The sequence below is a fragment of the Micropterus salmoides genome, unplaced genomic scaffold (genome assembly GCF_014851395.1).
Source record: "Micropterus salmoides isolate LMB-PRFRI ecotype aquatic unplaced genomic scaffold, ASM1485139v1 Ms_hic_scaffold_12, whole genome shotgun sequence".
NCBI classification, from domain to species: domain Eukaryota; kingdom Metazoa; phylum Chordata; class Actinopteri; order Centrarchiformes; family Centrarchidae; genus Micropterus; species Micropterus salmoides.
Window position 1 is genome coordinate 8,060,792 of NW_024040263.1, and position 25,031 is coordinate 8,085,822.

The 25,031-nt window shown below is 38.8% G+C and overlaps 1 protein-coding gene across 2 annotated transcripts; it reads left to right on the forward strand.

Annotated features, from left to right (window-relative positions):
* Positions 1 to 255: 255 nt before the first annotated feature.
* si:dkey-27h10.2 lies at positions 256 to 24,830 on the forward strand. Of its 2 annotated transcripts, none has more exons than XM_038713145.1 (11): positions 256 to 427; positions 708 to 947; positions 1,108 to 1,173; positions 2,025 to 2,066; positions 2,285 to 2,326; positions 2,515 to 2,594; positions 3,243 to 3,342; positions 3,480 to 3,566; positions 5,976 to 6,218; positions 7,199 to 7,291; positions 23,606 to 24,830. In XM_038713145.1, the coding sequence occupies exons 1-10, from the start codon at positions 394 to 396 to the stop codon at positions 7,249 to 7,251; spliced, it is 987 nt and encodes a 328-aa protein (XP_038569073.1). In that variant the 5' UTR covers positions 256 to 393; the 3' UTR covers positions 7,252 to 7,291; positions 23,606 to 24,830. The 2 variants fall into 2 exon arrangements, with proteins under 2 accessions (XP_038569073.1, XP_038569074.1); XM_038713146.1 differs by having other exon boundaries at positions 3,246 to 3,342.
* Positions 24,831 to 25,031: the final 201 nt, after the last annotated feature.

Genomic DNA, 25,031 nt, shown 5'->3' on the forward strand with positions numbered 1-25,031 from the left:
GATTTCACGGGTGTTACAGTTAACACAAACATGTCATATTTGTCACTAAATGAAATCACTTTAGTTTTATAGTGAACCCAAAAGTTTTGTCAGTAACAGTGCACAAATTCTACCTCATTGTTCTGCAGTGAGAGGAGAGTCTGAAGCAATGTACCAACAGAATGTTTCCTCTTACTTACACCATTTGAGCAACATTGTTCTCTGATGCATCCTGCTGTGGTCAGAGGCGTTGCTCTTCTTTTTTGTTTAGAGGCATGCAATGCTCAGAGGCATTTAGGAAGAGAAAGCACCGAAGGACAGAATCACCTCTGAGCAGAGATCTTTGATATTACATTCTGTATATACAGTACATTAGACTAGCTTTTCCAACCTGCTGCTGCCATCCAACGTACAATGCATTCGATCAGACCTTTCTTCTTTGTCCTGGGTGAGGCTCTTCATTATTGTATTAGACATTAGACATGTACCTGATTACACTGTGTTTTTTTTCTCAAAATTCTGCACCTCAAATGTTCTGTCTGGGTTGAGGTAATTAATTGTAGATGGTAAAAATGAATTTAAAATTCAATATTAATGTTTTATTTGATAAAATATCATTGCTAATAAATAAAATCCTGAAGTCAGAGTTAATATATACTATATATACTTTGGTCATTTTTGTGTTCACGGAGTGGATCATTTTGAAAAGGCTGTATTCCTTCTTGCAGGTTTGGTTGTGGCTTCTGTCGCAGCAAATCACACATTACCAGAGGTTTCAGAGAAAGTGAACAACAGTAATGTTGTTAATGACAGTAATGGCAATTCTACCATTACCACCACTTTGACACCGTCCACCACTAACTACCAAACCAACACCTTCACTATGACCAGTATCTCCAGTACCGCCAGTACCATGAATATCACCAAAACCAACAGCACCGTCACACCCCCAATAACAAAGCAGAATAGTAAGTGCTATTATCTCTTTTGGATTCCCCAAAAACAATTCTGTCAGAGTCTGACCCTTATAGCCGGTCCTTTCATCAACATGTCATCTTTGTTTTTATGATTGTTCTGCATCACTGTTTGCTAATAGAATAACATGCTTCTCCAAATCTGATGATATAGGTTCTCAAGATGACAAAGCCACTCAAAGTACAAGGTCCACAATGTCCAAGACCACGCCTAAACCCTGTGAGTTGAGACTGCCGATGAATTAACAGTATTCTACAGTTTGGTGTCGCCTGGTTGGCTTGAGGTTTTGACAGTTTTACATTACTAAACACTGTGATACTATTCAAATACTCCAACCTGCAGTATATTCCTAATACATATAGCTACATAGCCTGGTACAAATGAAACAACTTAATGATATTGGTGAATATTAATGATAGTACCTTAAAGCTGCATTAATCAAAGTGATGAATCAAAGGACTACGTACTATGAAAGGTGTCACTCATGGTGACAAACCCACTCCTACTCTTTACACCTTAACTGTTTTGGCTCTGAGAAACTTGTTTCAGCAGGCAGTGGTTTACAGTAAAAAAGCTCTGATAAACCCACTGTACACTAAAGAGTTCTAAAGGACTGACAGACATAGTTAGCGGCCAGCAGGTGAACATAGTTGAGATTTTGCAGCTAAAGAGGCAATTATTTTGCACAAGAGTTGGCAGAAACCAAGGCAAGTGTATAATGGACTTCATCAAGTAGATAAAAACACTACTCCATATGAATTTGGACGTTGAGCTTAAACTGGTGAAAGTGTTAATAGGTAATTGTTTATTATAGTGACGTGATAATGCGATTGTCTCACTTTCATGTTTTCAGCTTGTTTTGCTACTTAATACAGCTTTAAAGTGGTTGAATATGTAATTGATACTAGACTGAAGCTTGGAAGCAGCTTTCCTGTATTATGACTACAGGTTGACATTTGACAACTCATTAGCAGGTTTATACTGGCATCCTTACATTATATTTAATGCCATTATTTGATTCAACTTTTTCGCTTTTAAAATATAATCTTTTTTGTAATTCTTCGAAACAGACCCATCTACAAAACCACAAGAGAGGACAAGCAACAGAGCTGGTGAGTCACAATTCAGTGTGCTCCAGCACGACATCAAATTATACCAAACCATGATTTTGCTGCCCCCAAGAGGCCAAAAAATCAGTTAAAACAGCTTTAACACAGTTGAATATGTAATTGAAATTATACTGGCATCCTTACTTCATTTTCAATGGCATTGTTTGATTCAACTTTTTTGCTTTTAAAATATATCCTTTTTTTGTAATTCTTCAAAACAGCGACCACTACAATGCCAAAGGCAGCTGCAGGTGACAAGGCTGGTGAGTTACAATTCAATGTGCTCCAGCACATGATATCAAATTAAACCAAACCACAATTTCTTAAGGTTGTAAGTATACTGTAACAGTGGGAATAAACAGGAGATGTATGGCTTTGTCTGGGACCATATTGTAAAGCTACAATATGAGCTCTTCCTATTTTTAAACATGAACTGTATTACCTCCTTCAGGCATTATCATCCTTGTTGTGATCCTCCTCATAGCTTTGGGATTTGGTGTTGCATGCTACTTTGCACGGAAGAGAGACAGGGTAAGAAGAGTAGCCCTTTGCTTCCACTACCAAATAAGGAATAATTCGACCTTCTGACAATATGCTTATTCGCTTTCTTTACGAGAGTTAGCTGAAAAGACTGATTTCAGTCTCACGTCTACTATATCCAGCAGCTGGTTAGCATAGCTTAACTTAAAGCCTGGTAACAGGGGAAAAAAAGCTTGCCTAAGTCAGACTAGTTAACACAATATATTTTGTTACATACTTGTTTTATTAATACATACAAAACCTGAAGTACACATTGTATTACTATTTATTGGGTTACTGCACAATACCACCTGTGCCATAACCCAAAAAACTACAACATTGTTATCCGAGGAAGGTTAAAATCAAGGGTAGCTGGACTGGTTGAAGATACTTGAAGACGTTTCGCCTCTTATCCAAAGGGCTTCTTCAAGTTCAACATCCAAGTTGTTTTTCAGTTGCCCTTGATTTTAACATTACTTGGATAACAATGACATCGATGACTGACATGACATTTCAACAAGTCTTTGTGCTAAGCTAAGCTAACGTCTGCTGGCAATAGCTTCATATTTAGCGCACAGACATGAAAGTGGTCTCATTCCATTAATGTTGTGGTATTAAGTGATATGTGTTTCTCTGTATGTTCTGAATCCCCTCTTCCAGCAGCGCTACTCTGTTGACTTGACTTCCAGACCGGATGAAGCACACATCCCTCTCAGCACTATGGACCCTGAGATGCCTGTTAATACTGGGCCTCAGAACGGTCAGTCCATCTGAGTCCACTTACATTAACAACGTTACAGAGAAGATTAACAACAATCACATTAACAACAATAAAACATCACCTTTCAATCCATTGTCCTGTTCTATTAGAAATCCTAATCCATGTACATTTTTCAGGTCTGCAAACCTTTGTAGATACAGAAACGACTAAAAATGAGCCGCAAGAACCAGAGGCAAAACCTGAAGTACAAGAGGAGCAGAAACGTAAGTACAAACATGTGACTGATCAGTATTATTTATTGTGTTGATGTATCAACAGAGCTCAGAGAAAGAGGAAAAGAGATTTTTTTTAGTTGGTAAGTTGTGAACTTAAAGGTGTTTTGTGGCTGATTGTGTACTGTTTTCCTTCCTCTTCTGTAAGATCAGTTAAACTGAATAAAAGGAAGTAAAGCTCAGCCCAGCTCTCTACACATGCATTAACAGCAAGATACCCTTCCTCACAGTGAAGTGTGAAGGTCCGGAGTCCTGCAGGCAAATACAAGATTTTAACCTGAACAGAAAATGTGTTTTGCACTACTAAAAAAAAAAAAAGATTTATAAATAAATAAATATCAGGTTCCTTTCTGATGAAATTTCATAGTTCACTACATTTAAAACGTGTTTGAATTGATTGCAGAATTTTATAGGAAGTAAATTTTGCACAGCAGAATGTCTCACACAGGGCTTGAAATCCAACTTATGCAAATGAATTCAGATCACTGGACTTCCACAGAAACTTTTGAAATGACTGTGACAGAAAGTGTATGCACAATTGACATGCAATGCTTGCTTACTTTGAGAGGAGACAGGCCGGAAATATGGACCGCAGTACTCATGCCTGCCACCTGATGGAAATGGAAGCCTAGATAACAAATTACAAGCTTATTCAGTTTGCCATAACTGCAGCTGACACCTCAAATCTCCTACAGTGCAATTAAGCATGTTGCCATTTTGATAAACAAAATAGGTGTTATTTGGTTTGATGATGAAAACATACTGAAGACTTTGTCTCTGTATGCAGCAAGTCAGAAAATAAGTCAAAACATGTATATATTTTATTCAATATTTTAACTTGATATTTATGCCATTTAGTGCAGTATATGCAAGCTAAAAAAAAAAGCATTAGCACTTATTCTTGTCTTCTTGTTTTGAAATTTCCATTTGTCTGAGAATGAGTTCTCTTTTTTTACTCAAAGACATCTTCCCAGGCTGAATTAGAAAGGTAAAAGGTGCAGTTCATGTCTGGGCCTGTCTCTCTGCCCTGGGCCACACTTTGTTTAAATGGCCAGTGCTGATGGCCGGTTTGAAAAGCAGCTACCTTTCAAATGGTTCTCTTCCTCTCATGGGAAAGATGTAATGAAATTGGTGGGTAGGTGGGCAGCTAGATTTCTAATCATGCACCTGGAGTTTGTTACTGCTGTTTTGATTCAAGTTAATGGCAAGAAGAACAATCTGATTTGGCTAATGGTGATTGCATGCCTGGTGCACTTGACTCACTAAAGAAACCATCCAGGAGCAAATTCCACAATTGTAAAATATGTTGGGCAAAAATGTTGTCCTTGTGAGCCCTTTGGTAAAACACTCCTTTGAGTTGACTTATTTGTACCAATGTACCAATAAGAAAAATAAAGGTGTAATCAGTCCTACACTATCAGGCGCAACAAAGCTAACAGGAGAATCAGGGAGATGTCGATCAAGGAGAAGAAGGTAAAGGAAAGCTTATTAAGATATTTCCCAAAATGCTTTAAATATTGCATTTTAACTAGTGATAGACCGATTAACTGGGTTGATATCTGGCATTTTGAGATAATCGGCATCAGTAGATGCCTGCACTCACAAGACTGATAAACTAAAAATATCTGCAGACACATCTGTCGACAGTCCTGTCAGTGTGGCTGCTGTCTACATTTAAGCATCAGACATTGAAAAATCCATATCATGTAAGAGAAATTACAAATCACATTTCCAGTCTCTAAGACTATACTAAAGGAGAATACTAAGTTGACAATCAGGTCAAGAGTCTGAAGATTGTGATGATGTCTCAGGAGCCATCTTACTCAGAATTATGTCTACAACAACGGTCACCATCCTCCCCCCTTTATCTCCGCTTTCCCTCCACCTAACACTGGGTCAGATAATGATGGGACCACCCTACTTTCCCACAGCCTCCAACAGCTGCATGGCTGTGGCTCATTAGAGACTGGTCAGTAATCAGCCGCCTCATTACCAACATGGTGGCCCCCTTAAATGCCTTCGCCTGAGAGAAATCCCCTCTGACTGTCAGAGAGGGCAAAACCACTTCAGGCTATGAGTGAATATGCTGTTGTTACGTGAGAGCTAAATAGAGAACGCAGTCAACCAAATATCAAATCCGCAATGTCAGAAATTTAAATGATGGAGAAATGTCTCAACAATATTACACAATGAATGTATTGCAAGAAATTAACTTCCTTTTAACATTGCATGACATAAATGTTGGGTTTTTCCACTGTATTCCAATGACTGGATTCAGTGTGTTGTTAATCCACATATTATTTTCACTTTCATGTGTCATGCTATAACTAGATTCAGTTTAGAAAAACAGTACTAATGTCCTTGAAAATCACTGTGGTTTGCTTTTCTCGTCCTTCACAGCTGAAGCTGATAAATCTGTTGTTGATCCCAGCGCTGAGTCTGCAGCTCCGGCACCATCCCCAGACAGCCCTGAGGACAAACCCAAAGAGGACGCTGCTGAGCAGAGTCCTCCCGCACCTGTGAAGCCAAGTGTGGAGGAGAAAACTGATGATGAAGGTGTTGTCTCCACTAAGACCTCAATTGAATCCCTTAAAGAGACAAATGAGAACAACAGCAACAATGCTGACGTCAGTCAGAAGAGAGGTTGGTTTCTAAAGTCTGTCTGCCACAAATGATCATTGTCATTCCTCGTGCTAGCTCAGATGTTAATTATTTCACAGACCTTTCACAGTCACACAGAGTTTACGGCATACACTCATCTACTGATTATATCGTAAGCCTTCATCCATTTAAGACTGAAAAAAGACAGCAGTATTCAATGCTACGACTGCATAGTTTGTTGAATTTACTGTAGACCTGCATCGTGGTCATGAAGACAGAATCGTGACAGCTCCTTTATATATCTAACATATCAGTTCCAACTTACTGCAACATGTGTTCTTTCAACACATTTCCCGCTGATCGGGTAACAAAAAAAGAGAACTTGAACAACCATGAAGTCATTCAGCTCATGTTTATTGTGTATACTTTCTGCAGTGGACTTTCTTGTGCAACATTAAAAGACAGGTTCAGTTATTTTCAAGTCTATCTTAACATATATTGCTGATATATTCATATTGGAGATATTGGTCACTGTATCCTCTCCATACTGGCTATACAATGATCCTTTCCTAATACTGTTGGAGATGGCGGTCAAAATATGCTCTGAAGATCAGCTGAAGCTAATATTTTCTAGCTGAGTTGCAGTGGAGGGACAGTAACACAAAGAGGCAATTTCATACTAAAAAACTGTAACCCTGGAAGATACCCACTTGATTTAGCTTTAACTTTAAAGATTCATGTTAGCTTTAGTATAATGCATCATCGTGTAATGCATTTTTTGGAAAGAAAAAGGACCCACATCTCTTACATTAGAGTCTAGTACTAGGAAGGGATAGAATCACTTCACAGGAGGAACAATTACGGTCATCAATAACTCTTTCAATGTACAAATCTGCATCGTATCTGCATGTATGTCAGTGTTATATTAAGAAAACTCTTCTGTCTCATGTACAGTATAAAAAATAAAAATTTTTTCACATTTCCAAGCCACCCACTGTTTACCACTTGCTTCTTTAAAACAGATTTGACATCAAGCAACCTCTTTTGGGACATTCCCCTCGATTGTCCGGTGTGAGACTTGTCTCTCTGCCCCTGTGCTGTTCTTCAGGAACTCGGTAAGACCGAAGTGGACAGACGCTCCACTGCAGCTGCTTCACTGCTCAGCCAGCTCAGGTGTTAGTAAAGGGAAAACCCCCACCATGAACTGCAGAGCAAAAAACTGCGGACAACCACTGGGAGTGCTGTGTTACAACTTCCTGTCCTGAATTAAGATAATTAAAAATAGAGGAGTCATAACCATTAAATCTAAAATTGTAAAATGTCCTCGTTCCCAAAATTGTAAATCACACTGACAGTCTGACATCCAGTGGTTTATAAATACACACTGGAAGCTGCATCCAAAACTGAGCCTCTCTGCTGACTGAAAAAGTCAGTGTCAAGACATACAGTATATGATTCTTAAACTTTTGATTGCTTTTAACATTTTTTAAAAGATTGTTAGGTAACTAAGGTCTGTGGGCAAAATTATATTTTCTCAAGGTCCACTTATTGGCTTTTCCCAAACTCTTACAGTTTCCATCATCATTATCACATGACCAAAGTTCCACACTTAGGTGATGACACATGATGACAACTGAGCAAACTCAATCAATTGATGAAGACCTAAAAAGCTATTAAGTGGACCTTGAGTTAAGATTTTTTTGTCAAACTATTATTTAAACTCCTACTTCCAGAATTGAAATGCTCCTTTTCCTGCTCATCTAAGTCTATGTGCTCTAAATAATTATGAAAAAGCAGATGGTCCTTTACTTTATCACTCTGTTTCTGCTTTTCAACCACGCTTGGCTTCATTCCTCTGGTTCCTCCTGCTGCATCTTCCACTGATGGATGAGATTCTTCCCACACGAGTACTAACATGGGCCCTCTCAGTCTAATCATCATGTGCTTCAGGATGTAAGGCCCACATCTGCACCTGTGCTCCCTCTCTCTTCCTATCTGCTCAGAAACACTCAGGGCCGAAGCCTGAGGCCCAAAGAATTCACACTGCTCTTAACAGCTGATGATAAGCTGACGTCTGAGTGAGCTAACCGCTCAGATGCTCGGTGTTAGCAGTCATGGATCATCTCTGTTCTCACAAAAACACCAGCTTCAGAAATCCCAAGCATTTCCATTTCAGCAAAGGCACTCTAGTTCTAGTCCTATATCTCTGGAGATGTGAGTGTGTTTTCAAGATAACTAAAAGGACATAAGGCACTATGAAATCTAATCAGATATGCATTTATATTATAGTCATGTTTGTCTGCTGTGATATGATCTTCAGCAGACAAACGTGTCGCTGGAGGATGCGCCCACATACACCTTTTTCACAACAAATATGTTGACTTGTCATAGTAGGCAAAGCACAGGTGTTACTAATAACATGGCTCTGTTCTGTTGAAGTGTCTCATTGAGCCATAACAGTTACAGTGAGCCAGCATGCACAATGCAGGATCAGGAAGCTGAAGAAGCTAAATGGAATTCAGCCATCGCCCATTTAATTATTTACACCTGTGTTTTTACTACTCTGTTAATGTCGAAGAGTCCTCTGTAAAAAAAAGCCTAATGCGATGAGTGTGATGTGATTGGACTTTTTTGCATCTAAAACATTTGTAACATCAAACCCAAAAACATAGATCTGTTAACTATTAGCCAGCAATAATTTATGTTATAGTTCTGCATGTGAATAGGCTATAACAATCTCATCCCTTTTTTGTATTGGGCAGTTTGATGCAGACCTCTTTTGAGTATCTCCAACCCTCTGAGCTTCAACATGCAGTACATTTACATTCTAAAACCAGCATTATCATTATTAAATTAAATAACTAGCACATTTGCTTTATTAACATTACCCAAAACCACGATCTTTATCAAACTTTTGCTTTTGTTGTCTAAACCAGTGGTTCATAAAGTGGGGGCGAGCAAAAAAGGGAATAGTTTATGTTTCCTAAACTTTCTGTAATAAAACACAAATGCAATCAGATTGGGGACCCCGGGACGAAGTCTTGGGGTCTGTAATCTAATTTGTGTCAGTTTAAGGGTCCTTGATGTGAAAAAGTTTAAGAAACACTGGTCTAAACCTCTCCACACACAGAAGGAAGTACACTCAATTTATACGCCCCCCCCATACACGCCAAACACCTTCCTTTGTCTACTGTGCATTTCACTCAAAAAAGCATTGTCTGTAAACATTATCCAGGGGTCGGTGCAAAAATATATATGCATATAATTTCTGGGAGATGGGCTTACCTCAAGAATCATTACCATGAACAGTTTATTTTTATTTATTTTCTACATAAATAGAATCTTATTTCTGTCTGATGCTGTAACATTTACTAAAGTTGGGTTAAGGTGAGTTTTCCCCCTTCACTTTAAATCACTTTGGATATCAAAATTAATCGTAGTCCATTATTATTATGATTATTATTATGATTATTATTATTATTGTAAGAAAATCAGAAGTCCATTCCACTTGTAACCACATGCAAAGTTATTTTGGTAAGTTGATCCAAAATAACTATGACATACAATGAGGTCAAAAAAATGATCACAAAACACGATCTAATGTTATCCAAGGAAGGAAAGCAATAACTTGTTTATCTTTGTCTCAGTGATTTGTGGTCTTTAATAATACCTGTATCTGACAGAATGTAACATAATAGTTGCTGTTAAACATGCCATCAATGCCATCTATCAGTTCCTTATACAAAACTACTGGAAGTGGATAATGTGTGAACACTCCCTGAATCCAAAGATTCCAAATCCTACAAGGTTATCTTTAAACCCTCATCAGAGTACATTGTCTTCTGTGAAAATGTGTCTGTGAAATTAGTTTCATAAAACCTGTTGTTCTAGATTAATATTAAATTGAGATTAATTTGTCTGTAGTCTGGAGGTGATAATTAAACTAAATTCATAGGCAACTGAATCATGTCCCTAGTAGACTCTGAGAAACTGTAAGCAATTGTGTGGCACACACTTTGAAAAAAAGAAGAGAAAAGGAAAAAGTGAACTTTTTACTCATTCCCACCTGGTCCGGGAAGTGATGAGCAAGCTGGAAACTGAAGTTGAAAGGCTGCTCACCATTCTGCAGTTGTGGATAATGGATATGAGCAGACAGGTCATAAACTAAACCAGCATAATTAAAACTGGGACTTCACTGTGTTATTTTCCAGTCAGCGCTGGGCTTTCATGTTTGATGGCTAATGTTGGAGGAAACTGTCTGTACCGCCTGGGATGAATATTTCACAGTGAGGAAGAGGCAAGTGAAAGAGAGTGACAGACATTTAACTGTGTGAGACAAACAAGGTTAGTAGTTAGCTAGAAGCAGCTTGTTTTATTTGCAGAGGCTCTTTTTAAAAGGGGCTGCTGGTGCTGCTGGTTCAGAGACAGGTCATGGAGATGAGGAGGATACTGAAGATTGTATTTTATTCCTTTGTGGCTTTAGGTTTTAGTTGTCTCCTTTTCCTGCCTCCCAGCAATAGCAAAAGTCCTTATTTCCTTGGGCAATATTGCAGGTGTAAACACAGATTATGGTTGGCATGATGACAATGCGGCATGTGGTGGATGCCAGATATTTATCTCAGTAATAACAGTGAAGGGAAGCTTCCTGTTTGTAAGGTTTGATGTGGTTCAGATCGGCGGATCGGCCATTACACCTGGGCAGCTTTACAGGAGGGAGGGACTGTCGGAAAACGCAGTCTGACACTCCCCTCACACTAAGAAGAAGAAGAAGAAGAAAACAGCTGTTGGAGGCTGGTTCTGCCTCTTCCTCTCTTGACTTCCTACTGCAAACCATCAAGTTTTGGTTAAGAAATTGAAAACTATAACTTGCAATTGCTAAGTTTCTGGTGCATTTGATTTTGCAATACCTTTTCAAAACCCCAAATGCAACGTGCCCACGTGTACCCTCACAGTGCTGATTCAAGACATGTACTTAGTGTAGTTTAGAGTGAATAGAGGCTCTTTAAGAGCACTTAGAGCACTGTTGCATTATTTAAGTGTTGATAGCACCTGGATAGCATAATGTCAGGATTAAAATGACTCAACAATAAGTCAGAGTCATTCAGCATTAGGAGAAAAGGATTGGCCACAGAGCAGTGGCAATTGTTTTCTTAAGCAATACCGATGTGTAAATAAAGGCTAATGAAAAGTAAGTGTTCTATAACTGGATAATTACTAGTTTCATACAGCAAGAAATAAGAGCCACACAGATGTTTGGTTCATTCTCGTCAGTGTTTTGGGATATACAGTGTTATCATCCTGGCAAACACACACCAGCAGGCATTCATAAAAAGGTGCATTTGGTTTTGGTTTATCAGTGTCAAACAACAAAGTAAGATAATATACTGGACCACTAGTGTCAATGCAGACTATTCAACTAATTTTCCAGGCTTTTTGTGGGGGGTCTTTTTCCATAGATCAAACTTGTTTTTTGGAATGCCTAAATATGGCAGCAAAGTTGATCTATATTTAGGTTTCTTAATGGCTTTATTTATTCAGTTCATCACAAATTTCCCTCTGGGGGAGGATGCCTCCACTATAACTCAGAAACCCTGTTACTAGTGCAAGATAGACGTCACTTCAACATAAGTAACACAGAAAAGACTTGTGATATCTATTTATTTTAGTAAAACAAACAGCAACACATCAGTTAAAAAATCCTTAGTATGAATAGAGCTGTAAGGAGTGCAATTTGCATGTTCTGCTTTAGAGGTCAAGATGAACAAAGGCTAATTAATTTTCACTTGATGAAGCTCTACTGGGTAAAGGGTTATTCCAGTTATATAAATCACTTTTACTGTAGGTTTCCCCTGAATGAAGCCTTAGCCTGACAGTCTAACTATTGCTCTCGTCCATATCCACATCAATAAGTCCACAGGACCAAAAAATGTATCCGTTTACTTACAAGAAAATATCAGTACAGGAAGATTACAGAAACGAGAGTTGATTGATTAATCAGAGAAAAAGGAGGGAGAGGTCAAAAAAGTGTGTGGATCCACTCTCTGCTTGCCTGACTGTCCTCTAAGATTACTTCCCAAAACTTTTTTGTGAGAGTTCCACATGCAATTAAAGGGGCATGCAGTTAATAGGAAATGACAATCACAGTTGTCTATAAATATTACCGATGTATCGATTTTTATGCACTCTAAATTATCCACACACATTTCAAGTGTAAGAATTTAAAGAAGTAACCTATTGCATTACTGTAAATATGAATTGTAAATAGATCAACCTGTAAATACTGTAAAAAGTCCCTCTAATTCCTTCTACATCAATGAACCATGTAAAGTAGTGTTTTACACAGCCAATAGAGAAGCGTTAAATTTTTGGTGTTAGTGAAATTTGAGTAAATGTAGAGTTAATTCTACTCTGATAGAGTCAGATCCATTGTATTTGACCCTTAGTTGGTGTCAAAACCGAGTGTAAAATCAAATTGTCACTAAATCAAGCATGAAACTACTTACGCTGCGCCATCCGTGGTGCTTGACGCAGCCACAAACCGCCATGGGGAATCGCAAGCCATGGGAAATAATAGGTTTCATAGCACTGCGGTGCTGTTGTTGCGGTGTTCATTAATTTAACAAACTTAATTTACCAAATTTTATTTTAGGAATATGAAAGAGCTGTATTCACACCTTTAAAATGATATGGTATATTTGTGTAGTCAACAAATGATCTTCTGAGAGAGTTAATGTGTTACACTACATAAAAGTGTAAAAACAAAACAACAAAATAGACTAACATCGGTGTTAAGAAGTGTTAAATTTTAACTCCAAAAAGAGTTAAAAAGAAGACACTAAAGTAGCGTTAAGGTACCAACACTCCTAAAAGAGTTAAATTAACACTCTGTGGTGTGGACCCATATTGACACTTTAAAAGTGTTCAAATCAACTCTGACAGACAGTGTTAAAAGTTTTATATGTAAGTTTTTCAATAAAATTACTTTTTAATAAATCAAATTCTCATTGCTTTATTGTCAATGGGCTCAAAACTCACTTTGAAATGAAGCACACGCCTGTTTTCTCTGTTGCTTGCATCAGCCACTATTCTGCTAACACCAGATTGGAATCAGCTCTGTGCTCGCGAGTCTCTCTCTGACTACAGCAACAACATCGCAGCTAAAGATATGCAGTCCAATAACACCACAAAACACTGACTCCAACATAAACTCCATGTAACTATAAAAACAACAGTAAGGTTTATGTGATGAGGCCTGTCAGTCCAAACGAGATTCAGATGATGTCGGGTAAAAACAGTCACACCAGAAAGTCACGGAGAGAGTCACGTTAGCTCGCCGGCTAGGCAGTTGCTAATGTTATCCAATGCAAAGTTGCATTGCTTTCTACATTACTTCACCAGCTAACATGACCCATATTACTATCCTGTGTACCACCGGTATCATGTCAATGTGTGGATTTTTGCTTGCAAGAATGGATGTAACTGTACAAAGCAAATGTGGAGTGATTTGTTTACGTTACTAGCCTATAGTGATACAGGGCAGTCAGCTACCGGTAGCACAGATCCACAGCTGTTTGCTTTCTAATGTTGAATTTAGATGTATTGTGGTTTTACCGATTCTCAGGGACACAGCTTCTCCACTTCTCAGTCGCTGTAACTAACTTGATCCACATAAAATACAACACTGCAACAAAACGGCGACAACAACCCAGAGGAAGAGACATCCACTATAGTAAAAGTTACTTACTGCTGTTACTATCTGTCATAAAGTGTTACACAATCGTTATAATATTCAGTCCAGCTCACTAACCGTTTCATTATCATCCAATACATGTAGCTGTGTTGACATTGCTGAGCCTCCGGTGAAAGACACACAGAGTAAATATAGTTACTGAAAAGCAGACAGGCGAGCTAGCGCTGATATAGCACGTCGGCTAAATACAGTAAATGTAACGTTATGTAACCAGCATGGATTAGTTCAACCTGCAGCTGATAAAACTATTACTGTAATGTTGCAGCGGGAGTTTACCCGAGTTTCCAGCTCTGTCCGTTCTCCCTGTCTGTCTATTAGTGATGTGCGGATCGATCCTAAAGTATCGATATTTCTGATACCAACGTTTCCTGCTCTAGGATCGATACTCATATAAAAGGATCGATATCTAAACTCAGTAATTTGGAGTGAGTGAGTCTTTTATCATCCTGTTACCAGGAGGGTCTAACTATAGGCTACTCGGTTGATAGGAACTACTTTTCCTGTCAAAGTCATGCTTGCGCTAAGGCTCTGTGACGGAGCTTATTTGAAGTGAGTCGCTGCAGCCCTTTACATTTCCCGCTATTGAATACTGACTATGGCTGACTGTAAAAGCTGTCACGTCTGGCTGTATTTTAGCTGTGAAGGTAATAATGACGCTGTATGTGATGTGTGTGCAAAGACAGTGAAATACTTAAGCAACACTGCAAACTTCGCTAAACGCTTGAGATTAAGTCAAAATAATATGATGATGTTATGAAGCGGCAGTTCTGAGCAGGATATTTTCATTATAATTAAAGAATATGACAGTAGTTTGATCATTGTCATCATTGTCATTATGCAGCTATTATTTTTAATTGGTAAGGCCACAGCCTACTCCTTATTTCTCTCATAAATACAGAAATGGGAGAGGGAGGTTACATTAAACTAGAAATAAAATATGTAAAAAGTATTGGTATCGGTATCGGCAATACCAGCCTGGGTATTACTTGGTATTGGATCGTATAGGAATTAATTGCTATCACTAATAGCACATCACTACTGTCGACACGCTGTCACACTGCCTTTTTTCCAGGAGTGTTGTGCCAACATGCTGCTGGCTGCGCTGAATCAAAAGTACGGAGCCGGTGCAGAGCTGCCTCTGAGTCGGGAACGTTGAAGTAACAGAGCCTGAACATGTCTGGAGAAAAGCCACAGCCTGCATGCTGGTGTTTCTGCATTTATTGTAGGATTTCTGTATGAAAGCGGTTGTGTTTCGGATTATGCTCGCTCATGAGTTCAAGCGAGCAAGCATACGAGCACACACCTGGTTGCAATCTTAAAACCGCACTGCTAGTGGCTGCTGAGAACTACATATTGCCCCTTTAATTTGAGTATGCTGATTTTACAGTTTACATGAACTTAAATTATTACATGCTACATAGTCAAATATTTCTGTTTATCAATAAACTGCATTTAGGCTCCTACAGTTACTATAAAATATATAAAGAAAACTAGAAATTAGTAAATTTTCTAAATAAGAGTTCATGTGTCAGCTTCTTGTACCTATTCTATGTATGGAAGTAATGGCTTAAGTTGAAGAGCTTTCTTGCTGAGAGTTAGACAAGATGACTGCTATTACTATCATATCTGCACAGAAAATATGAAGCTGAAGCCAGCAGCCAGTTAGCTTAGCTTAGCTTAGCTTAGCGTAAGGACAGGCAGCAATTTTTCTACCTTTCTTTTATCTGAACTTTCATTGTTGTTTATATAGTCATTTCCCCTTATTTAGGGGAAATAAGGTTGCACTTGTAGTTGAATACGTGAAAATCGTTGGCAGAATCAGAACTGTGTTACTTGCGCATCCTGTCAAAGGTCAAGTTGAACAGGTCAGTTATACTTGTTAAAACTATAAAGTATAAGTAACACATGTTTATTAGTCATTCCAGGCATACAAGTGACTTTAGCACAAAATAAATCTGTCAGTGGTGTTTGGTTTGGCCTTTGAGTTGTGAGGATGCCATTCTCTTTAATACCCAGTCAGCCTGTTAGAAACTGTGCACCAAACAAAATGAGGCGAGGAGACGAGCTGATTGTCTTCCACACAGTTTTAATGAGTTTGTTAAACTGAAACCCTTATGAGGTCATGGTGTGCTTTTGGCTCAGACAAGTACAATGAGGTCAACCTGATTTAAACCCGTTTTAAAACTGAAACCAATGCAGAACCTTTCAGCGTGATGTCAATACACATGTCCACCTTTTATGTCTGTATGCACACTGTACGCTCACCTAAAGGATTATTAGGAACACCATACTAATACTGTGTTTGACCCGCTTTCGCCTTCAGAACTGCCTTAATTCTACGTGGCATTGATTCAACAAGGTGCTGAAAGCATTCTTTAGAAATGTTGACCCATATTGATAGGATAGCATCTTGCAGTTGATGGAGATTTGTGGGATGCACATCCAGGGCACGAAGCTCCCATTCCACCACATCCCAAAGATGCCTTATTGGTTGAGATCTGGTGACTGTGGGGGCCATTTTAGTACAGTGAACTCATTGTCATGTTCAAGAAACCAATTTGAAATGATTCGAGCTTTGTGACATGGTGCATTATCCTGCTGGAAGTAGCCATCAGAGGATGGGTACATGGTGGCCATAAAGGGATGGACATGGTCAGAAACAATGCTCAGGTAGGCCGTGGCATTTAAACGATGCCCAATTGGCACTAAGGGGCCTAAAGTGTGCCAAGAAAACATCCCCCACACCATTACACCACCACCACCAGCCTGCACAGTGGTAACAAGGCATGATGGATCCATGTTCTCATTCTGTTTACGCCAAATTGTGACTCTACCATCTGAATGTCTCAACAGAAATCGAGACTCATCAGACCAGGCAACATTTTTCCAGTCTTCAACTATCCAATTTTGGTGAGCTCTTGCAAATTGTGGCCTCTTTTTCCTATTTGTAGTGGAGATGAGTGGTACCCGGTGGGGTCTTCTGCTGTTGTAGCCCATCCGCCTCAAGGTTGTGCGTGTTGTGGCTTCACAAATGCTTTGCTGCATACCTCGGTTGTAACGAGTGGTTATTTCAGTCAAAGTTGCTCTTCTATCAGCTTGAATCAGTCGGCCCATTCTCCTGTGACCTCTAGCATCAACAAGGCATTTTCGCCCACAGGACTGCCGCATACTGGATGCTTTTCCCTTTTCACACCATTCTTTGTAAACCCTAGAAATGGTTGTGTGTGAAAATCCCAGTAACTGAGCAGATTGTGAAATACTCAGACCGGCCCGTCTGGCACCAACAACCATGCCACGCTCAAAATTGCTTAAATCACCTTTCTTTCCCGTTCTGACATTCAGTTTGAAGTTCAGGAGATTGTCTTGACCAGGACCACACCCCTAAATGCATTGAAGCAACTGCCATGTGATTGGTTGATTAGATAATTGCATTAATGAGAAATTGAACAGGTGTCCTAATAATCCTTTAGGTGAGTGTAAATTTACATTAAAAGTTAGCTTCCTACAGGAAGAGGTGTCATGCCTTTTTATCAAAACCAAAGGGTGTGTTCTCTGCCTGCTTTGACCTGCAGATGCTTCTTTTCTGTGTTGAAGTCCTTTCCAAAGGTCATAGGTCAGACAATCCTAATTAAAGGGTACACAGTGACTGCAGGAGAATAATGTGGCCCCAATGTCAGAGTCAGCAGGCTCACATTCTTTGCCTGTCATTGAGCAAGTCTCTGCAGAATAGGATGTGCAGCGGCTGCTGTGATGTGTAGCCCAAACCAGGAAACATTTCAAAAAAGGCAGTTGCACATGACAGAACCTGAAAAAAATATTAGCGAGAAACATGAAAAATTGCTTACTGGAATGTTGCCTTAAAGTAGAGTTTTTTTATTATTTTATATAATTTATTATTGCAACAAAATAAAAGTCAGGTGTTTAAAAACAATATAAAAGTGAGTGGTCTCTAAAAATATCCCTTTTACTTTCCCTACATTTATTTTAAGATGTGTCAAAGTATTCTAGTCTTGACCTTCACTATTTACACCTTAGATATTTTACAAGAGCGTCACATTTTCTAGATTCTTCCTTTGTACTTCAGGTCATACTTTGGCAGGTGGCCCACAAAATATTCACAGGGCTTAATTTATTAGTGCATAGGCGCTTTTCGACCAAAAGTACCCGGGACTTTTAAGTCCCCAGGTCTTTTTTAAGGAACTAAAAGTTTCCTTCCGCCCACTGTTGTGTGCGTTTCCACCGTGGTCTAAAGACCCGCGAAGATTAGGCAAATTAACCAGCTGATGTAGGCTGGAGCCCTGGCTGTACACAGCAATGCACAGGCATCATTATTTGTAACCACTATCCATGAGCAACATTTATAAATGAACATCAGATTTGACTGGAATATAATGAAAAACTATAGGCTTAGCTTGATTATTAAAGCAGCTTTTTTTATAATGAGGAGACGCGATAAAGTTCGTTACATATTTAATAACAAACTGGATAAAGCCATAAGGTTCTTAAAATAACTCGGACTAATCTCAGACGGACTAATCTCAGGCGGACAGCGACGAGACATGTGTGGCTATTTGACTGCTGACTGTGATTTATTGGTTTGCAAACAAAGGTGGGAAAGAGAGGAGCAGTAGCAAACACCTGACATTCTCCAGTTAAAGCCAGTAGCCTCTACTCGCCCATTCAGAAATTCACTGCAAGGCAAGCCCCGCCCCCCCAAAGTACCCGGTACTTTCGGAAAGTACTACCCCCCGAGCAGGGTCTTTTTAGGGGGTAAAATGAAGACCCCAGAACTACATTCAGACCCTGGTCCCTGTGAAAACAATTTGAAGAGAATACAGAAATAGTGTCAGTACTCCATGATGAGAATCACCGTGGGTTAGCCGTGAACAATCACACCCTTGACATTTGGTGATCTATTGACCATGGTGCGTTGACACTGAGAAGTTACTAATGCTTTGTTCTTTTTTGCAACTCACCAAAGAGGAAACAGCTGTCTAGGTTATGTTGAAGTAAAAACAACTTACTGCAGTTTAGAAATTTGTCATTCATTGGTTTCTTAGGCTTTGTTTATGTTGTTGATTCCTTTGGGACAAGATCTGTTAAATGTTGCTGAAAATGAATAAATAACTTAAAAGTAAACAATCACTCTGGTTGATTGCTGGTGGCACAGCAGTTCTTTGTGCTAAATGCTAAAGCTAGCATGCTCACAATGACAATGATAACATGTTGATGTTTAAAAGGTAATGTTTACGTGTTTACCACGTTCATCATCTTAGTATGCTAACATTTGCTAATTGGCACTAAACACAAAGTATAGCAGAGGCTGATGGAGATGTCATTAATTTTACATAAACCAAAGTACTTGACAAATTGAGAAGCATGAATGTCTGTACAAAATGTTGCACCAGTTCATCTACTAGATGAATTTTCCGCCTAGGGATCTAGAATATCAGCACCAAATCTCATAGCAAAACATCCCATAGTTGTCAAGATACACTATATTGCCAATAGTAGTATGACACCCCTACGAATCATTTAATTCAGGTGTGTCAATCACTTCATGGCCACATGTGTATAAAATCAAGCATCTAGGCATGCAGACTGCATCTACAAACATTTGAAAGAATGGGTCGCTCTCAGGAGCACAGTGAATTCAAGCGTGGTAACGTTATAGGTTGCCACCTGTGCAATAAATCCATTTATGAAATTTCCTCACTGCTAAATAATCCACAGTCATCTGTTAGTGGTATAACAACAAAGTGGAAGAGATTGGGAACAACAGAAACTCAGCCACGAAGTGGTAGGCCACATAAAGTAAAAACAGAGCGGGGTCACAGTGTGCAGATGTTGCCAACTTTCTGCAGAGTCAATGGCTACAGACTTCCAAACGTCGTGTGGCCTTTGGATTAGCTCAAGAACAGTGCGTAGAGAGCTTCATGGAATGGGTTTCCATGGCTGAGCAGTTGCATCAAAGCCTTACATCACCAAGTGCAATGCAAAGCATCGGATGCAGTGGTGTAAAGCATGCCACCACTGGACACTAGAGCAATGGAGACGTGTTCTCTGGAGTGACGAATCACGCTTCTCTGTCTGGCAATCTGATGGACGAGTCAGGGTTTGGTGGTTGCCAGGAGAACAGTACTTGCCTGACTGCATTGTCCCAAGTGTAAGGTTCGGTGGAGGGGGGAATATGGTGTGGGGTTGTTTTTCAGGGGCTGGGCTTGGCCCCTTAGTTCCAGTGAAAAGAACTGTTAGTGTTTCAGCATACCAAGACATTTCATTTTCCCAACTTTGTGGACAAAAAGTTTGGGATGGCCCCTTCCTGTTCCAACATGACTGCGCACTAGTGCACAAAGCAAGGTCCATAAAGATAATGATGAGCGAGTTTGGTGTGGAGAACTTGACTGTTCTGCACAGAGTCGACCTCGATCTAAGAGAACAACTTTGGGATGAACGGAGACTGCGAGCCAGGCCTTTTCGTCCAACATCTGTGCCTGACCTCACAAATGCGGTTCTAGAGGAATGGTCAAAAATTACCATTAACATACTCCTAAACCTTGTGCACAGCCTTCCCAGAAGAGTTGAATCTGTTGTAGCTGCAAAGGGTGGGCCAACTCCATATTAAACCCTACGGATTAAGAATGAGATGTCATTAACTTTCATGTGCCAAAACGTTTGGCAATATAGTGTATTTCACTCCCTAGGGCCAGGCCACTAGTGTAGCTAAAAAAATGTTTTGCACAAAAAAGATGTGCACAGCATGAAAATGCAACCGCTTTCATGGCCACATGTCAAGATCCAAATGCAGCTGACTCTTTCAGTGACCTGTGAATCCCCCAGAATGCAAATCCCATGAGGTCCACAGTTGTAGGGACAGTTTCCTCTCCTGTTGTCCTCTCCAGGCTAGTTTAAACATTTCTGGCCTGGCCTGTGCAGTTGGCAGGGCTGCTGTGATCAGGAGGCCCGCTGACAGATGGATGTTCATTCACCTGCCGGTATCGCCTCTGGCATCAGCTCCACATTCCTCAGGCAGTCAAGCTGTCAGAGTCACGCCTTGTCTTTATTACATCTCTTTCTCTCATCATTCTCACACAGTTTAAAGGGATAGTTCAGGTGGAATCTCAGATGATGCTGAATGGAAGTTCCTAAAAATGTTAAACTTTTAGTTTCCTTTCATGTGATGCAAGTTGATGTGTGGACATATTTGATGTTGAAGCATTCATGTGGAAACAACGAAGAATTGTTATAAAATCTGATATGATTATATATTCCACATTCTATTACACACCCAGACATTAATGAGTACTAGGTAACAGGTGGCAGTGTATAAGAATAACCACTTAACCAATAAGCACAGACACACTACAAGGTGGTACAGTGAATTTTATCAGCGCATTCTTCATAAAATGTGTGGCTCTAGACATTTGGTGATGAATACTTTCTACAGTGCTAATTGATGTAGTTGGCTAACTGCTAACATGCTAGCCAGACCAGTCATCTTTTTATACTCAGACCAAGGAGGCATATATTAAAGAACACAGTAACCAGCAAGAAACTACAATAGCGTCCTCCATTTTGGACACTCTGGCTCTCAATAATGTTCCCTCTAATGATACTCGTGTCAAGATGTCTCACTATTGGTCAATGTTGCAAAAGTGCAGTTAAAACTTGATGTGGAAGATGCACACAGTTTTTCTCAATCCCTGCTTGCTGTCTTTATTAGAATTTATTTATTTGCCATTCTAAATGGTGGTGTGACTGGGCCTTAACCCTGACCTTAACCCAAACCTAAATTTAAAGCTGACCATATTTACAGGTGTATCTCAAAAAAATTTTATGTGGAAAGGTTCATTGTGTGCACCAGAACTAGACTGAGAGATTAAAAGCTCAGGAAACCTTTGCAGGTGTTTTGAATTAATAAGCTGATTAGAGCTCTTCTCAGATCAACATTTCTGTATTATTCTTTATTCTAAAATTCAAATACATTTTGAGATACTGTAGTTTTGATTTGTGCTGTAAACCGTAATCATCAAGATTAAAATCATCAAACAAAAAAGCTTGAAAAATGTCCCTTCATGTGTAATGAATCTAGAATATATGAAAGTTTCACTTTTTAATTAAATTATGGAAGAAAATAGATTTTCCATGATTTTTTGTTTTGTTTTGAGAAGCAACTGTATAGCCTAATCCAAACCTGGAAAAAATTCCAATCACAATTCCAAAATGAACAATAAATCAGACACAGAATGTATATTTTACACTAGTGTGAGCACTTAAGCTCAAACACAATACATTCACTTGTAGCTGAACCATTCCAAGTACAAATTATATTTCTGCATTACTTGAATATTTCTAGGATTTTATTTCTATATATATTTCCATTGGATTGTTTGAACTAATATTCTGATTATTTACAGCCTATGAATCTGTATATGCTGTGAACAACATCCCATGGCATTGTAGTTCAGGAAACTTAACCTTGGAGTACTCAATCCTTCAGTTGTGATGTATTTTTGGAGTACTCAATCCTTCAGTTGTGATGTATTTTATTATTGTATTTTAGCTCCATTTGTTCCGACTTCTGTTTTTGTGTCCCCATGTGTCAACAGGCCCAGTAAAGACATCACTCCACAAAACACATACAAGCTCAGTTCAGTGATACATGATTTAATGTTGATTTATGCTGTTGATTTATGTCCTATTACACTATCAGTGAAATTAAGATTTTAATTTCTAACCCATTTCATCTCTCCACAAAAGGCTATTAGACACTTATTGTTTGCTTCTGATGCCAAATTTGGTGAAAGACTGAACAAAAGAATGTACTTAACTTCAAAAATAGTTTTCACAAAGTGTCATTGTTGTTACCTAAATGGCCTGTGTGGGTTTACTATTTGTGGGTGATTGAAGAGGATGGACATCCTTGCATGGTTTCAGTTGAGCTTTTTCCTCAGCACTACTAAATCCCCATTGGAATGCCCAATCTTTCAGCAGCCAGGTTTCACTATAGTGGCTAACTGGTCTCCAGAGATTCCTATCTATCCCCGTGGCTCAACTCAGAATAGCTGTAAGCTAAGATCAATGTGAAGTCTTACCTGCAACCTGAGCCTCAGTAGTCACATTACTGGTCTAAAACCAGACTAATTTATACTGGATGCAGTTCAGATTAACTCAGGTCAAATTTGAGGTTGTGGGGTTTGTGAGAACAAAATGCCACTTTGAAATATAAGGTCAGATTTGAATGACCGTCAAAGTGCAATAGACCAGTTGAAAGTATCAGCAGTTGTCCTTAATAAGTGAAGTACCTAAAGAGTAAAAAGAGCAATAACAGAAACAGCTAATTATGTATTTACTGAGACAAATATGTAGATAAATCCAATGATGAGCCCTTCTTTTCCTGCTGTCACATCACCCTCAGGGACTATGGCTTTTTTGCAGCCACTTAATGGTTAAGCGTAAATCACATCAAGAGATTTGGAGTAGGATTTTGTCATTTATCCTTTCCCTCAAACAGATGTTTCTCAATAGAGGCCAAAGGGCAAGGCAAAGGCCACATAAACTTAGTCAAAGCAGAAGTTACAAGTGGAAAAAGCAGGTGATTGCAGAACACGTGGGACAGTGGGACAGGATACATTGTGTTCATTGTTCTCTGCCTTTTTTCTCTCTCTCTCTCTTTCAGATTGAGGAAAGGCTCATAAACTCAAGTGACCGCAGTGGAAAATGACACTTCTGTGTGAGAAATCTAGTTGGCTGCGGCATCCTTGTTGGAAACAAAAAAAAACAAGCAGTTTTTTCAAAGTTAAACATCAGCTCAGCTTTTTGTGTGTGTGTGTGCTTTACAAACAGTCACAACTTTCTGGATTTGTAGACTAAATGTTAATATTTTTTAGTAACACTAACGTTTTATTTTAAGACCTTCCCCAATTTAGCATTTATATAACATAGTATGTAAGCAGATTTCACTGTTTATTAATATATTTGTCAACAACAAGTCTTCCTGTGGACACCCATTAGTGAGGGCTGCATATAAACAGATAATGAGAGACAATATTGTAGTTGTAACAGTTGGAGAAGTTATAATTACTGACAAACATTATACATTATAGTCTAGATTCATAATCAGTTTTATTTGCCAGGTAGGCGTGCACATTCAAGGAATTTGACTGTGGATTATACATTGCTCATACAGTATACAGTACACACTCCATAAACCAAAGCAGCACCATTGTAGACAGATTGAGATTGCAATGAAATTAATAAATGAATGAATGAGTGTCTTAAAAATCATTTATTGAATGTGTGTATACTGCTTATGAATACTAAATAGGGGGACTTAAAGTAGAGCGTTAGTGGTAAAACTTTACAATAATGTATAACAGGGAATGTTAGTTGTTAAAATAAATAATGTAAATGGAAAGATGTTGTTGAAGTGTAAGTGTAAATATGAGTATTGATGCTTTTTTTAAATCTATTTTTTATATACAGGGAGAATGCACATTGATTGGCATCACTGTAAATGTGCCTAAAGGCTCATTTTCAATTGCTGTCCCTTAACCTAATGTTAAATTAGCCATTAGCAACTCCCCAGCCAAAGATATCCTGGGATAGGCTCACAAGCTGGTAACCTAAAACTGCTTATTACACGTTATGAGATTTTTTACCCCTGTTTTTTGTCACATAACAGTATTTCTGGTAAGCTTTTACAAAAGAGAATAACAATAATATATAAATAAACAAGTCAATATAGGATTGTCAGATTTGAATCAGTGTTTCTATTCAATTTAGGATGCAATATTTCTGTAGATGCTGCATTTTGCTTTTTGCTGTTCCACTTTCCGTTATGCTGAAAAATTGCTATGATGTGAATGTCATTTGAATGTATTAAAAAAAATATTCTAACATTGTCCCATGTTGTGTTGGTATTATTTGCTAATAGAAGGCAGATATTTACAGTTTGTATTGTATGTAGTAGTATTCATTCATTTTGGACGCAGAACAAAATCAAAATTTAACCAGCCACGATAATGACAAGAGTGACACCAAAAGCTATGGCTGTTAGGAGTGATACAAGATGGACAGAATGAAAGTGAAGACAGAAGAAACTA

Coding starts and splice junctions, on each gene's coding strand:
- si:dkey-27h10.2 (XM_038713145.1), top strand. CDS start 394: ATGCATTCGATCAGACCTTTCTTCTTTGTCCTGG. Junction 2,327..2,514: donor AGCTGCAGGTGACAAGGCTG/GTGAGTTACAAT, acceptor TACCTCCTTCAG/GCATTATCATCCTTGTTGTG. Junction 6,219..7,198: donor TGACGTCAGTCAGAAGAGAG/GTTGGTTTCTAA, acceptor TCTTTAAAACAG/ATTTGACATCAAGCAACCTC.